General features: G+C 35.2%; 1 protein-coding gene across 1 annotated transcript in view; it reads left to right on the forward strand.

Moving 5' to 3' along the window:
* PLCZ1 (phospholipase C zeta 1) overlaps positions 1–17,707 on the forward strand; it is a 57,300-nt gene that overhangs the window by 11,285 nt on the left and 28,308 nt on the right. Inside the window, exons 4-6 of the mRNA XM_009942996.2 lie at positions 3,791–3,992; positions 5,629–5,773; positions 8,577–8,729. Coding sequence (XP_009941298.2) covers positions 3,791–3,992; positions 5,629–5,773; positions 8,577–8,729 — 500 coding nt within the window. The remainder of the gene's footprint in view (positions 1–3,790; positions 3,993–5,628; positions 5,774–8,576; positions 8,730–17,707) is intronic.

Raw genomic sequence — 17,707 nt, forward strand, 5'->3', positions numbered from 1 at the left:
AGGATCCTAATGGAGAAAAAGACTGGGGCTTCTCTAGGGAAGAAATGTGAGGCCTTAATGAAAGTATCTTTTCACTATGAAATAGTTATGGAGATAAATCGCCATTTCTTTTAATGTAGAAGAAGAAGAATATGTCTGTAAATGGTCAGAAAATAGTATCACTGTGCTATTCCTCAGAATTTAAAAAGCAGCCACTTCCATTCCTAGCTAGTTTTGTTATCTTCATCTGGCATGGTAAGAGAGTTCTAAAGAAACCCGGTAGGTTTTCTCCACTGGTAAGAGAGGGGTACATGAATAGTAGCAATAATAAAAAATTAAGCCTACCTTCATCTTAAACTCTCAAAAGTATGATATATTCTACCAAACACCAGATTTTTGAAAATTTATTTTAGCAGGTGGTGTGCCATTTATGTACATGTGATGCTCTTTTGCATATCTCAATTCACAGAACTGCACATGCTTCCAGAACTGTTAGTGCAAAGCCACTCTCTTCCTGCTTACAGATAGGTCTTCTCATTTTACAAACTTGCTTGGAGTTTTGGTAGTTCTCCAGAAACATTATGTTGACTTTAGCTATATGCAGTTCAAGGACAGCAACCATAGATCCCTGAGAAAAAAATGTATAAGCCAATGTAATGTAAGAACCTGTAATAAGCTATATAAAAATACATTTTTTGTCGATTGATGAGAGACAGGAGCTAAACATTTTACTGAAGTCTAAGAGCTTACAAGTTGGCTAACAAAGTAACAAAATTTTACTTTATAACTTTTTCACTTTTAGGGGATTATGGTCATGAGCGTATTTATATAAACACAAGTTATCTTCCTGAGAACACTGTAGTAATCTTTTATGAATGGCAAGAGCAACCAGGAAAGAATCAAAAATAATTCAGAAAATAAGAAAATCTTTTGAAACTCAGTATTTTTCACAAATTTAAAAGATAAATGTTAAAACAAATCATGTAAGATTTGTTAGTAAATAAAAAACCAATGCAAAACAAGAAGAGTTACTGGCCCAACTTCCAATTACACAGAGATATAAACAGAGCATAAAAAATAAATTAATCAGAAATGAAAACAAGATACTATTGATGAAAAGCATTCTCTTCAAAGGGATTAAGTCTGCAATTCATGTAATTCATTAAAGATAAAACATACAGAATGAATGTATTCTGTTTCGAGCAACATGTAAAAAAAAAATGTTTTTTAAAGATCCAGAAAGTAGAAACTTAATCCTATTGCTACAAGTATAAAACAACATAACATGTGCACGTGGATAAACCAAAATGTCAAGATAGTGAGTAAGATACAAAGATCAAGAGTCATAAGGGTAACAATAAGTCATTCTGCAATATGTTAGTTAAATGAAAGACCAAGGAAATTCTTGATGCACTACCTAAGTACAATCAGCTGGCTAATATTGTTAATGAGACCAGAGTAAGGTCTCAGTCAAAAATACGGAAAAACCAGGGTAGGACATGCTTAAATGACTTCCTCGGATCAGTGAAGACAGGTTGACAAATCCAAGTTCTTAGAAAAGTGACTGTAACAAGCTTGGCTAATACAGGTTACCTTTGAAAACACGTGGAAAATGGATGATGAATTGAAAGACTGGTAAAGATCAAATGAAATATCTATTTTAGAATGGGAACATCCAAGGAACTAAACAGCAGTCAGTTGCCAGAAAAAAGTGGAACAAATAACAACTATGTAATCACATCTATGACAGTAAGAATGAGTAACAGTTCATCAGGACATTCCATGAAAAAATAGTATCCAGTTTTCTTCTATGAGGGAGTAACAACGCCAGTGGATAGAAGAAAAATCATACCTTTTAATAATGTTTTGCCTTCTAAAAAGTAAGTTGAGGAAGCAGGCAAGATGACTACATGGTACATAAGCAAATCATTGGATAATTACTCTGAGAAATTAGTCAGTGACTTAGAGTCAAAATGAAAGGCTACATCAGTCTACAGTTTCACTGAGCATTGTGTTAGGATCCAGACTTCAGTTGTCATTGATAAGATGGATGATGGAGTAGAAATTAATTCTATTAAATTCAGATCTGACATCAGAACTTCAAGTATAATAGGGAACAAGATTAGAAGTCTAAGTTGTCTTGGCGAATTAATGAGGTAGAAAAGAAGGATGGAGTTCGATAAGGAGAACCGCTACATTCCATTTAGGGCGTCAAACATCAAGAAGGAAGTTCACCAGATGGAAAGAGTTGTAGAAGAACAATGAAAATTATCAGAAGTCTAAGAAAACCTAACCAACAGCAAAATGCACTGGACTGGATTTATTTCTTCTGGAAAGAAGTGGAATGAGGGCAAGTGTAATAGCAGTCTTCTCACATGGATAAGACTGTGGAAAAAAAAGGAGAGGAATAGTGCAAATCAGAACAAATATTCTGGATAGCAAGGAAGTTTCAGGGTAAACATTATGTAAAATTTTCTACCAGTAAGGTTACTTAAATGCTGAAATGGGATTACTAGCATGTCTGTGGATTCTTCTTCAATGAAACTCTTTAAGCATAGCAGGAATAGCATTTGTGTGGTTAAGGACAACAGTGTATGCATGTATGATGTCTGGAGGGACTTCATTCTTGTTTTCTCTTTCTGTTTAGCATTTTAAAACATTGTGAAGTTTTCTAGTTCAAAAAAATGTGTAATTTAGAAATAGTTATTTTCTTTGTGTTGCCATCACCAGAATGATTTTCATAAATTCTGATTCAGACAAAAAACTTCCAGTCTGTACACATACTGAAGATTGATAATTGCAATTCTGACTTGTAAATTGTGATTCTTATAGCTGTATTGAGAATTAACAGGTCAGATAAGTGTTCAGGGTTTTACTGGGGGGGGGGGTGTTTGTCAAAAGTTTGTATACATTGACCTCTGTAAGTTATCGTTAACAGGAATTAATCTTGGACTGCTTACTGCTTCATTAGCACTAGCATACTATAGTGACAATAATAAGGTTATTTTAGAACCAGAACTGGGAAAAATCCCTGACTAATTCAAACTAGATTATGTTTTGAAGCAAAGCTGACTTCTGAGATTATATCATTTGCAAAATTATTACATTTGAAGCATGACTTTGGAGCAGCAGTTGGCAGTATAATGGATCTGTTTGTCATTAAATCAGTTAAAAACAAAACAAACGGGATGACTATCACTGGTAGGGATATAATTAGCACTTTTTGTTATAGATGCAGTAATATAACAAGATTGATTTGCAGTTCATCTTTGTGAGCATTTATTTTGTTAAGATGCTATTTTTATTTTGAATATCTCTAATTTAAACATTACTTCATCAGTATTTATTTTGAATTTTCCACCACTGAGGATATTTGGTGCTGGAATTGTAGTTTCTGCAAGATTATTTTGACAGACTCTGACTGACATTTTGTAGAGCAGTTCCTGTACTTTCTACAGAGAAAGGAAAATTCTCTTTCTGCATTGACTGAGACGCTACTTTCCAGTATTAATATTTTCCGTTGTATTTAATGAGGACTACTGCAAACTATTCTTATTGGTGTCCACAGAAGAACAAAAATATCAGAACACATTTATTTCCCCTCATAATTTTGAACCTCAACAATTCAGCTCCAATTGCACACATCTGATGTTTTATCATTCATTATGAATTTTAAAATTGCAGGAAAGCATTATGCTGTATAACCTTTAGCAATGTTCAGAATTGGCTATTAAGAATTGTGGAAAGTACGCAGATATAGCTACCAGTTTAGCTTCACACCAGAATTTTTTTACTTTCTTTTTTTGTTCAGTGAGAAAAAGGCGGCAGTTGTCATTTGAAGGATTTATAAGATACATGAGCTCAGAAGAGTGTTCAATACTTAAAAACGATCACAGGACCATCTACCAAGATATGAATCACCCATTATGTGACTACTTTATTTCATCTTCTCACAACACCTACTTGATATCTGACCAACTAATAGGACCCAGTGATTTATGGGGATATACCAGGTATTTAGATACTGTTTTTTAACATTTTAAACATCCTTTGGCTTTTTTTATTAATGAATACTAAGTCGCACATAATCCAGCTTGGCAATAAGGAGCAAAACTATCACAGATACAAGCAGAAAATGTGAGATTGGTATTTTATTTTGTGCGTACACTTTTCAATATATTTGCCAAACCATCTGTTTATAGTCTGGAAACAATCTATTTTTTTCATTTACATCTCAAAAAGTCTACCTCGCAGGAAATGAAATCTATAGTATGCTGCACGGTATGTGATGAAATCAGTTTTTAATCTCAGCGTGCCATGCAAAAATAAGTAAGACCCTGAAATAAATGTAAAATTCCCAAGCGAACTCTAATCTGAGAAATATACAGGATGTAAGGGCACAGTATGGTGGAGTATGTCAAGGATGTCTGTGATCAGTTTATGTTGCAATGCAGTCAGTTTAAAACAAATAACGGGAAAAAATGTGGGCACTACAGTAGCTACAAGGGACAAGAAACTTTGTCTTTGAATGTGCAGCATTTGACTCCAAGAGGAGAAAGAAACCAAGATGCCTTATTGCCAAGACACATTTGGAAGAAATGATCAGGGAAGGAGAAAACGGGTTATGTAATAAAGGCTTTACAGGGGGGGACAGAACGTGTGAAGAATTTGGAAGACAGGTGTTCAGCATTCCTATTACTTTGTACTACTTTAATGAAGTGAGAGCAGCTGGAACCATCATCGATCCAAAATTTTTTGGTTTAGTTGTTCTCTGCATATTCTTTAATGGTTTGCAACCATCATAAACACTAGAGAATTTATTTCTGACAATATTTAAAATGATACAGCATTAATATTGCATTGCTTAAAGTAATTGGAAAGAGGGTATAAAACCCCTTCTCTTCTTTTTCTACTCTTTGAGTAGAGAAAATATCAAATGCTAAAATAAGTTAGGAGCATCTTTGAGATATTGTTAGCAAGTAAAAGGCCACATGTAAAAGACAGATTGGTAATTAGGTAAAATAGCCTAGAAGAAATATTTAAATTAGTAACAAGCCAAATACTGGAAACCTAAGACTTTTAAGGGGTGCCATTAACACATTAAAAATTAAGAGAGTAAATTTAAGACATCTTAGAAAGTGTAGCACTCGCTCTTAGAAATAAGGTGGGGGAAACACAACTGAATTACGTAAACAACAAGCACAGTGGGACTCTGTAAGTGCAATGCTGTTATTTTTAGGTATGATGCTTCTCAAACTTGCAGACAAATCCTGAAATAGTAACAAAAAAGGCCCTTTCAAATTTTTTTTTTCTATTTTAAGCAACAATTTGCCATCATTCCAAAATTCTTTTATTTAAATATTTGACCCTTGTTTTTAGTCTCTTAATGAAGGTTATTCAGATAATCCATCTTACTCCTTAATGCTCTAATAAAGTTTATTACCTAACATACATAAGATAAGAAACAGAAAATATAGCTCTGTCTGACATCCGTATAACTTTATAGGATTTCTTTTCTTTTGTGATGAAAAAGTAGGTGGTTCTTTTGTAATTGTTCAATGTGCTTTTAATCAGAAATACAGCGATTTGTATAAGAAAGTGTGGTATCTTTTTTTTTACTGTAAAATTGTTTTTCTTGTTCTTTTGAAGTGCTCTCTTAAAAGGATGTCGTTGCCTGGAAATTGACTGCTGGGATGGCTCTGACAATGAACCTGTTGTGTATCATGGTCATACCTTAACAAGCAAAATTGCATTTAATTCTGTAATTCAAGTGATAGACAAGTATGCATTTGTGGTATGTATGTTTGCATATGTATATATGTATATATATGTATATGTATATATTGGTGAAAACATGATGGTGGCTTTAACAAAGCCCAGTGACATGGTTGTTGTCAAAGATTCTCCAGGGTAAAAAGACATGAAACAGGGACAGTGTTTGTGGCAGTAGGCCTTGTTGAACTAAATTATGGGAAAATTGTGCTATCTGTTCTTAATACCTTTTTAAAATTTTATCTAAGGAACAGTAAACACATTTTTTCTGGTAATGATTATAAATCAAACTCAGTGAAAGGAATTCAGAAGATCTTACTCAGCTTTCTAGGTGGAACTCTCACCTGATGTCATTTATGCAAGGACTGAGTATGAAGTGAACAACTGCTTCAGAATCAGTCTGATGTTTTTCTCCTTTATATCTTCTAGGTTTTTTACTTCATTTATTCCTCTGTTGCTATCAGTCTGTCTTATATCCTATGATTCATGAAATAGAGAAAACTGTTAGACTATAGCGGAGTTTGAGACTTACTCTGTTTTCCATTTCCTCTCTACTTCTTTCGAATTCAAGGCCTGATAAAGGTTAACATCTACTGCTGTCTTTCTGTCAGATGACTCCTTACGATAATGTCCCTTCTGCCTCTCTCTGGCACAGCAGCAGAAGCTGGAGATCTTTTGGCACTTTCTCAGTCTTTTGTGTAGGTTTCTGGCAAAACTCCTGCTCAAATGAAGTCCTGAATGACTATTAAGATAACTCTTGTATTCAGGCCAGCATTCTGTGTGTGAATGTATACACCTATGATCATACATTTACATGGACTTTCATGCATATATATTTATAGCCTTGGCAGAGTTAAGCAAGGCTATATTTTTCCTGTTCTGATTTCTACATAAAATTTAATTAGTCTCTGATTTTAAAAGACAGTGAAAACAAAAATATGGTTTTATTTCACTGTTCTTCATAACCCATTAGATATAACTCTCCTGATTTTGCTAACACACCTCATATTGTACTTAACTTAGGTGTGCTTCTATTAGTGGTCAATAACGAATCATCAGGGGAAAAGTGTAAATACAGGGTAAATATAAAATGGTACTTCTCTTAGAAATTGACAGTTTAGATCCTACCCAAGAAAAACTGCCAGTATTGCTGACAACTTATGAGATTTATTTACACAGTGTAAATGGACATATCTCATGTAAGTTGCTCTCTAATATTTACTCGATTTGCCATGTTTCACCTGTCTTGCTTAAGTATTGTGATGAGTAAGGTACAAAGAGTCCCAAGAAAAGTTTGTGATGTTATAAAAACATATACATAGTTTGTTCAAGTGAAGGCAATGATTTCTGAGCAAGTTTTAAGGATACTCTCAACTTGAAATGTAGTCAATTGAAATCTGCCATAAACTAAAGCAAATGACATTTAATCCTGGTTTACTTTGTCAATTGCAACTTTAGAATCTAAATCCACCTTTTAAAAACAAAACAAAAATCCCCAAACAATTCTTTCTTCTCATAACAAAACTGTGTAAACAGTGGAAGAAATTCTGTACACAAAACAACCACTCTCCCCCACAGAAGAGAAATATTTTAAATCTGTGTCACTTGTAGCAAATTGGTGGCTACAATTTATATTTAGCTGAAAGCCAATTTTGCCTTGTTTATCATAGGTTTTTCATTGTCCTCTGAAATAGATTGCAACCACTAAAAGAGCTATCACTAAAATATGTCAGATGTAAATTTAAAGGTACACAACTATGGCAAACTTCCAACTTCTTCCTGTAGGTACATGAAAATTGCAATAATTTTGTTTTGTGTTTTTCTTTTCCCTTATTTCACCTTATTGCAACTATTTTTCACAAAATTTGATCATTATTTCTAAAAAATTCATCTACCCAATGTGATAATTCCCTGTTGGGATGATTTAGTCAACAAAATTTCAGAGCAGTTGTGATATAACCTTTAGACACAAAAGAAAGAGGAGATAGTGGGTCTGAAGAGATGAGGATTTCTTGAATTTTGAAAAACACCAAAATGGTCAGCACTGATGTTTTTTGAATTTGGAATGCTTGAAGTCTCCTTTGAAATTAACCTAAAAAATTTTTTATTCTTTAGTGTGTCCTGGAGGCTTTACCCCATCCTCCTTTTTTGGCAGATATTGTAATTCCTCTTTTTTCTTTGTAAGTTAATTTGTTGAGAACCTCTGTTTCAGACACATAGTAGCCAATGCATCGTTCTTTAGAGGCTCTGTGTATCAGCTGAGCCTTTAACTGTGTGAGAAATTCTGCTTTTTGCTTCCAGGTTGTAGTCTGCTCTGCGCAATTGAATCAGCTTGATTTTTGGCTGATTTAACACTTGTTTTCTCTCTACATTCTTTACATCCAACATTAATCAGTGTGTTAAATGTCTCTGATAAATTATTTTCTATGGATTATTGGACGAATACACTTCAATATACACTTTACAAAGATCAACACAGATATCACCTGGTTTGTCTAATGAAGTATTCTGTCCTGCTTAACTGATCCTCATCTGATTTCCCTAGTTTGTTTTTTTCTTCTCTGTATGTGTCTAGCCCTGTTTTAATGCCCCTTAATTTCCTGAGGATGCATTTTTTTCTCTTCTTGAGTTGTCCTTTCTCTTTGCTGTAAATATTGTGAGCTTTTTTAATGTGTTACTAACCTGAAACAATTGACCTATGTTCTGAAAATTTTGAAAATAAGGCAAATACAGATTGCCAAGGGGAGGTTTGTAAGATATTTTGGGAAATTAAGTAGTCCTCTTTTTATTTATTAATACTAAAATCCTTTAAATTATATTTCCAGGTATCTGACTATCCACTTGTACTGTCTTTGGAGAACCACTGCAGCCCTAAGCAGCAGGAAGTAATGGCAGACTATTTAGAAAGTATTCTAGGTGACAAACTTCTTACTTCAACAATTGGTGGTACAGAGGTGACTCAACTACCTTCTCCTGAGGTAATAACACTACATTTTTCTCTGTGAAAGACAGGGAAAAAAATCTGGTCTGGGTTATTCTTTTTTAATCTTCCATAACTGAATTCATGAAACTGCTCATCTGGTTCTGAAATAGACTTGAGATGGTAACAAAAAATAATTAAAGAACGCAAAAACACCACATCAAAAGATAAAGAAAACAGAAAAAGCAAAAATGAATCATGTGGATGGATATAAAGTTTTTGTTTAAAAGAAAATTGTTTTCAGTATAACGCTGAATCATGTGTTTGTTAAAAGCTAACATACTAACATTTTTGTGAAGCTTTAGAGCTTGCAGTTCACATCAATCCAACTTCTGGTGCTTTGGATGCATTACAAGTGTTATTTTATCCCATGTATGAATACAGTTAAGTTTGTGGGTTGCAGTTTATTGTATAAGGAAACATGGCAGCTGTAGCAATATGGCTTGTTACTTTGAACCGTACTTACAAACACTGGGTAAGCCTGCATACCAAAAACTGCATAGTGACACTGAAATTACTCTGATTTTTTTAAAATAAACTATTACTTAATATGAATTAAGTTATCATAGTGTGATTCATCTACAGTAGTCCTGTGTTGCAGACATGGTAGTCTAAACACAGAAAAGAGCATCTGCCTTAAAAGAGGACAGATTTATACACAGGGAATGATTTGCTGAAGTACTACTTGTAGAAGTAAGTACTACTGAAACAGCTCTGAATCTGAGGGCTGTTCAAGCACCTGATTAATTTAATTTTGGAAGCTTCAAGTTATTGAAACTTTGTGTTATAGTGAACAGCTTCAAAGTTTCTGTTAACCTGTAAAGTCAGCATTTTGAGGTTAAAATGAACAATCTCCTCCCCTCCCCTCCCCTCCCCTCCTCTCCTGTCCTCTGAAATGAGGCTTCTAGTGTTTTAGTTTTGAAACAGGAAACAAAGTATAAATTTTTAAACAACGTCGTGCTTTGAACAACAAAAAAAAACCACACCTCCACTTTAAACTTATTAGTGTATCTGTTTTCTACTAATTTATGTTTTGTTCCTTAGATTGAAAGAATTTCCTGAAATTTAAACATGTGATTGAAATGGAAGCCCGAATCTATATTTTTCGTCAATAACAATGTTGATGGAACTATTTCATCAAGTTCTGTTACTGCAAAAACATTCTCTCTTTCTCAGTGTGTTTCTCCCTAAGGCAGTGTTTCTCAGCTGGTGGCTCGAGAGCCCTGGGATATGAAGTCAGAAAAGGCAATTAGATGGGTGTTGAAAATTTTATTGCAGGCTAAAACAAATAAATTCCCCTTGTTCCAGTCTTTGCACATAGTTTTCTATCAAGGACAAAGGTTTTTTTAATCCCTTTTAACACAAACACATGCATACATGCAAAATAGCTATTTAGGCTTGTGACTGTCATCAGTGATGTATCAGATCTATTTTATACATTCTTTTACAGTAACTGAAAAAGGAACATTGCAATTGAAAATATGGGGAGGAAACACTGTCATAAGGAAAGACACCACACAAAGAGATGTATTTTTGTAAAGAATTTTTCATGGAAAAAAAAATTGTTGAAGTAGTGTGCCCAAAAGACATGCTAAAGTGTTACCATACTATTATAGTTTCATAGCAATGTTGTTGTAAATATATTTCATACATCTTAATAAATTTCTCAGTAAGCCAACATTGTTTTTCTAAATTGTAACAATATATTTTTTGTATCACACTGTCCAATGTCACTTTGCCACCTTGAAAACTGTTCTGTAAATTAGAAATAATATAAAATGTACTAAACATGAGGGTTTGTTTTAAAGTTTCTCAAAGCATAGCTTCATTCAGTCTAATACATCTCCAAGGTTCATATGCCCTCTGTAGCAAACACAAAATCCATGTACTGCATCTGAATCATGGAATCACTGAGTCACATACTTAAAAATATTACTTTCCATGAGATATATTCCTTACTATATATTTATTGTGATATAGGGAATTCATACTTCATATTTCCATAGGGCTTAGAGTTTTCTTAAGACAGTTCTGTAGATTTTTTGCCTCAAAATATATTGCTGGGTTCCATACTTGTTCCTCACTTAAACATATGCTGTTCAGGTGAGATTCATTCCATTGGACTTTTAATCTATTGAAGTTATTTGAGATGTATTCCACATCTATGTAAGAGTTACCTGTCCTCAGCCGATTTATGGAAGTCTGATTTTAATAAATCATTATGTTGAGAATAAAGACGTATTAGGATCATATCCACTTCTCATAGCTACTCTGATAAAGTGTGTAAGAAAAATCATTAGGATTTTATTTTGCAATGGAAATAAGTAGTTATGATTGAATTTGCAAATAGAGTAGTAAGCTTGACTTTTGGCTAACATCTTTTTGAAGAACCACTTCTGGTCCGTGTTGAAAAGGAGTTTAGTGGGATCACGTGCATAAAGCTTGGGACCTTGTGAATATTCAAGGCCTGAGTATATTCATTATCTTTTGAATAAGCCAGGTGCTCAACTTAGATTTAAGCCTGCTTTACTTCAGCATGAAAAAGAGATGCTACAGAACCATAAATGATGAATTTAAAATTCTGTTTGTGAGAAGATTTTTCCGTTAGTGTAAAAAAAATAGTAGTCACCTATATAATTTACTCTTCCACTTTATTCAAGACGGAGCACTAGCAAGCATAGGGAAGAAGTCATTGCATCTGGTATGATTCTATAGGAACCCAGCTAGTAAAGCTGTATCAGGAAGAAAATTGTATCAGAAGTGTTAACACCAGTAACAGAGTAAAAGCATTGTTCTTTAAACATGACAGTCTTCTGATTTCTAATAGAAGTCTAACAAAATATAGTAAGTGTCAGGATGATTAAAGTTCATTGTAATTGCTCAGATATGAGATCGGTTCAACAGAATGATAAGTGTTCATTGGCATGGCTCAAGCACACTAAATACATTTGCTTAGAGGCTGAGACAGCTGATAGACTGATAACTCCTTTTGAAAAAAATTACTGTGAATAACGCACTCAAGGAATTGGTGTACCTGCCTACATGAATACTTTTACTAGCAAAATTCTTATCAGATAACTGTATATATCTATGTTTTATTCATACTCCACAAAAAGGGAAAGCTTTGAAATCAGTTTCCTCTTATGAAACGTTCCTATGTATTTATATGTGAACCTATATCTTTCACTGAATATTGAAATTTAAAAAAAGAAATAGAAAACATAGCAAAAAGCAACATTTTTGAAAAGAAATTGTTATATGCTCTAATATAGCCTACTAACAGGTCTCAAGTTTTCTTTGTAGAGTTCTGTTCAGCATATTCTGTGTCCAAACACATTCCTATCACATAGATTACTAGCTTTTTCCTTAAATTTTATTGAATGTGCTTTTAAAATCTGTTCTAAATACTGTTTTTAAATGATGATTTCTTCAATGTTACTTTTTCTTTTAATCTGTTGCACTGTCTTATATCAAAGTAAAATAAAAATAGATGGTAAATTGCTTATATGTTAAAATATTTACATGTCCTGATTATAAATGAATATGAATGTCACACTAAAGTAGCTCAGTATTAAGGTGAATATACTTCAAGTCACTTTACTATGCATGTACATATATATATATACATATATATGAATTGAATTACTCTGATTTTAAAAATTAAAGTATATGGATTAGAGTTACAGTGCTTTACCTCCATTTTCCCTACAATCTTGTTTACCTTCTTTTTTCATGTTTACCTACCTTTAATTGAGGTCCACTCTCCTCCTGGTTGGATCTTAGCAAGGAAGATGGGAGTTATCGAAAGGGTAGAGTGCCTTTCGCGCTTCATTAAAATTAACAATAGCCACAGAGACATTTCTCTCAACATGCTCTGTTAGAGAATATTCCAATCTAATAAAAACCCTAGGGACACAGCATAAACCTCTTTACTGTCACGTGTGCCTCACATGTCTATAAGTAAAGGGCATATTTCTATCTCTCAAGTCCTCTGATTATCTGCATCACAAGTTATTGATCACTCTAGTTGTTACCTGTTGTGCTGATGCTATTGCCTTCTTTGCTAGGCATTTTTTAGCAACTTGCTTGTAGGATCCCTCAAAGGTTTGGCTGTGGACTAACCAGTACAGCCCTCCTTCCCTTTTCTCTCAAATTTCTTTGGCAAGAACCTTCATCATCCAGCTTCTCCCTGTCACACAAAACTGAAACATTACGTTTCTTGGGTGAGACATCCTCCTCGTCTTAAAGCTGCTGCTGTTCCTAGTTTTGCTCCTTCAATGAAGGGGTATATGCATATCATGCAAGGCTTCCTTTTAACATCCAGTTCTCAATGTTCGTCAAGATTCAAACCAAACGGTGCCCTTGTCTGTACGTGAAGTGAAATACCACATAATTTGTCCAAACACTTCACAGAAACATTTGCCAACTACAGGTCCTTATTCAGATCCTGGAGATCTGAAGATCTACACAGAAATTATTTTCCCCTCTGTTGTCTGATCATTCTCCTACTTCCTTTTCTAAGTAGGTTTTGAACTACAGCTTTTTCAGCTGAGATGATTGTGTGTGTCTGGAAGAAGGATTAAAATGCAGAGCAAACCCATTCTTAGATGCTTCCTTGGACCACAGCTCATGCATGCTGTCTCCTACCATTGTAAGTCTAAGTGAAAATCACAAGGAGGTCCAGTAAAGAAAATTGGATGGTTACAGAAAGCTATTGCTCCCTGCTTTTTCTCAACACCTGCTTGCCCTGAAACACAAAACCCAGAAAGAGGTTTTTTTTAACTCTTTGGCCTCAGTCATGTGTTCACCCTTCAGCTGACTATACTAGTACTGTTAATTCCCTGGAACATTTCTGTATTTTGTAGCATCTTGACAGACAATTCATCCTCTGCATGTGGAGTAGAGGAAAGAGAAGGCTTTTGGACTCTTTCTTTCACACACCCCTTATCCAATAAGAAAAAATGAGGCCACCTGTGAGCTTCACCAACGTCTTCTACCGTATCTATCCTTTTACCTCTTCCTCATGCAGATATTTGCTACCCAAAGCAACAGGCCCACTACAATCCTCTCCTCTCAGTCTTAGCCTCTATGGTGCTTCTAAAGAAGCTTCGTGAACTTCCTTTAATATTTGCTGGAATATCAGGTCCTTTGAGTCAGTTCCCACATTAAATTATATTTGTCATCACTGACTGGTGCCAGAGATCATTGCTGATTGCACCAGCACTCCTGGATTATGCTGATTTAAAGTGACAGAATGTGGTGTCTTGTGCAGCGATATGTAGATGAATTCAGAAAATACTAGAATCCCAGAAGTGCGATCAATTTTTACTTCTCCTACTGAATTTTTCCTCTCTACTGGGTTTGACAACTACTGAAAGAAACAAGTAAGCCTCAAATGTAACACACAAAAAAGAATGTAAATGCGTTGATACTTTTAATGAAGGTTTGTTCCTCATCAAACTACCTTACACTGTTGGCATGATATATACGTGAACTGCTTAGCAATTTTTCATTATTTGAAGGTTTCCTGTCACAAAATTGGAGACAGATATTGATGCATTGTTAACAGAAGATGAAGTGGCAACTACTGTTATTTTACAAGTCATATTTGATGTTAACCACATAGCTGCAAGATAAATTACTATGTTGTGGTAGAACAGAAGTGTTTCTGGCCACAACCAACAAGGTTTCCCCGCAGCTGTTAAAGGCATACTATCTAAATAAAATGACCTATTTAATACTCTCCTTGAGAGAGACTCATGGAAGGTCTCCAGTACCACGTTATACTTACTCTCTGGGCATTTTAAATGCTATTACTAAGGGGAAAAACAACTAAACCCATAGCCAGGACTCCTCTTTCAACTTTTTATTCACCTGTATCTACTCAATATACAAAGAAGCTTTACATATGCAGTCAGTGTTTTCCCAGAACGCACCAGTCTGGGTGAATCAAGTAGCACAGTCTTCGACATCTGGATATAGCATTTGAGTGTATGTCTAAATGTTCATATTGCTACTGCACTTTCTTCTCTTCTCTGTAAAGACCTGTCTCACTCAGAAACTTTCAAAACTTGGTTGTACCTGGCTGTCTATAACCTCTGAGAAATAGGTTCTTACTGTCTATCTGTAACATCTGACAAAAGGGTAATAGTCTGATTAACCTGTGGCTGTAAGATTCAATTTTCAGTCTCACTAGCTCCAAATTTTCCTCTCCCATATATTTCTAGGGTTTTATACTCTTATTTTCTTGTTATTGAAAGAGTAGGACATGAAAATTTCACTCAGAGATTCAAGATCAAGAGTGCTTTAGCATATCTAATTCTGTTGTTTCAGTGATGAGATTAATTCTTATTGTTTTGACCTACAAGTCACATATGCAAATGTCTTGACCAAGTCTTTGCATCAGAAATATCTTTGCTTCTTAGCAAGCCAATAACATTTCCAGTCCACTGTTTTGCCTTTCAATCTATGGCATCTATTCTTTACAAATATTAGAAGAAAGATGTTGAAAATGTAGCATGCCTTGCTGATGACCTAAAAAATAAGAAAATCAGTATTGTTTATCATAAAATTTCTGGATTCTCTAGGTTCCAGTGAGAACTTACAGAAGCCTCATCTGATTCCTACATTGTTTAGGGGCATTGTGCTCTACTTTACAGTCTTTTGACAGAATATGCTTTCCCCAGAAATGTATTGAACATGTGACAATCACTTACATGTTGTTAACATCTTCCCCATGTTGTAAGGTAACTTCATAAGGTAATTAAAACCAAAACACTGCCATACTTATATCATCAGCCAGGTAGGTCTTAGGTTGATGGTTTATTAAATCAGATCCTTCTTTCGGCAAGGTATCTTCCTGGAACTTTGAACTGTGGTAGGGAATCTCTGCATGGGGGCCCTGAGTACAGCAGACTAATTATCCTGACCAACCTGTAAACATATTTCTCTGTAATAATCCTTTGGATTCCCTTTCAAATGAGTCACCAGAGATTTAGTTGCGTAGGTACAATGCCATCTCTGATACAGGACAGCTGTTTAGCCTTGGACCAGCCTTACATGAAAACAGCTAAATTGTGAGCAAGATCCCTCATTTGAGACCTCCACCTATGTACTCTCATACATCGGCTTGGCAGCTGCATTTTAGCTCAGGCTGTTATCCTTGGTCCTTGCCTGAGCTACACTGTAAGCATGTAGTGCCTGTCCTTGCAACTTGCTGTTCCTGGATTTGCCTTGCTGACAGTTTTCCACCTGGGGAGGAATAGTTCCATTCACCTGTACAGGCTGGGAGATGACTGTTTGGAAAGCAGCTTTGCAGAAAAGAACCTGGGGGTCTTTCTGGACAAGTTGACCATGAATTAGCTAGGTACCCTTGCGGCAAAGTGGGATAATGTTATGTTGGACATCATTAGAAAAAGCAAGGTGAGCCCAGGCTTTTCTCAGTGAAGAAATACAAGAAATACAAGAAATTCCATTTAAACATAAGAAAAAGAATTTTTACTGTGAGAGTAGTCAGGCACTGGAGCAGGTTGCCTGGAGTGTCCATTTTGGAGATACTCAAAATCTGATGGAAAATAGCCCTAACTCTTATTGAACCTGTGTTGTACAAGGGGTTGGACTAGATGCTCTCCAGGGGTCCCTTCCAAACTCAGCCGTTCTTTACTTATATGCTATGACTTCCTGGTTTGACCTTGGACCTGCCCCGTGACTTGTCTGGCTGTGACTGGACTGCTTCCTGAACTTGCCTGCTATCACCAGACCTGCTCTAGTTGTCCTGCTGCTGCCCTAGATGATGAGGTCATTGCCCCATGCCTGCCCTGTTGTCACCCTCAGCTCCTGGGTTACCTTGTGCAGCTGCTGGCCCTTGCTACTCTGAGTTGTTGCAGATTCTTGAACCATGAGCAGGAGGCTGGTTAAAGTGTTATTTGCAACATATTTGCAGATGAGTTACACACCAATTTTTTGCCTTGAAAGTCTCTAAGAAATGTAAAATCATCTGCACCAAAACCTTCTCCAAGACTACTGTCAGATGTCTTCTTGATTGCGTAGCTGGGAAAGTCTACGTGTGATTTCATATTTCTCTTACACCTGGTGGAGTCCTCCTGTGAAACAGGACAAGGCATTGCCAGCTAAAGGTCCTGTTTTTCAATGGGATCTAATCTTACTGCCAACAGCTATAACAGATTAAGCCTCTGAGCCATTAACAAATAGATCCTCTCTTTATCTTTGAGGTTTGGTTTCCAAGTAGGACTCTTTCTGGTAGACGAGAAAGAAGATCTTGCAAAATAGTTCTTAAGGACAGAGTGTTAGAACATATACACTTTCACCCAGGATTGTGTCAGATTTTCACTTTGTCCAGAAAATTAATCTGCCAGTGTCACATCTTCCAATTTTCTTCTTTAGGCATGTTTTTCTTCTTTAGGCATGCTTTTCTTTTTTTGTATTTTTAAGAAAAGAACATTTAGAAAGATTGTGTCATGTATTTTGTGTCTACTACAGAGCACAACACAGAACTGGAATATCCAATGTAGGAGACTTCTCACGAGATAACTGTATCATATGAAAACTATTTATGAGATAGCTAAAAAGGAACTTCTGATATAAGTAATATCCATTTCACTAGAACTCAGATATTACTGGTAGTATTGATTTGAAATATCTCAATAACTGATTTATAAGGCTGCCAAAAAGATATTCATTCACACTTTTACTAAGCATGATTATCATATTGAATCATTGAAAAATGCTGATGTTGGGGTTTTTTTAACTGTTGTACTTAACAATAGTGTCCTGTTGTTTTCGTTCAAGATAAGTTTTGTCAGTTCCTCAAAAGCTGCCCCCCTATTAGGCTTCATGTAAGATGTCACATCTTTACCCTATATCAGTATTTAAGACAATAATATGATTCTTGAAAAGAAAATTATATAAAACTTTAAAGTGATTTAAACCTTGTTACTTAGCAAGATTTTCAGGATT

This window comes from Opisthocomus hoazin, chromosome 1, assembly GCF_030867145.1.
Source record: "Opisthocomus hoazin isolate bOpiHoa1 chromosome 1, bOpiHoa1.hap1, whole genome shotgun sequence".
NCBI classification, from domain to species: Eukaryota; Metazoa; Chordata; class Aves; order Opisthocomiformes; family Opisthocomidae; genus Opisthocomus; species Opisthocomus hoazin.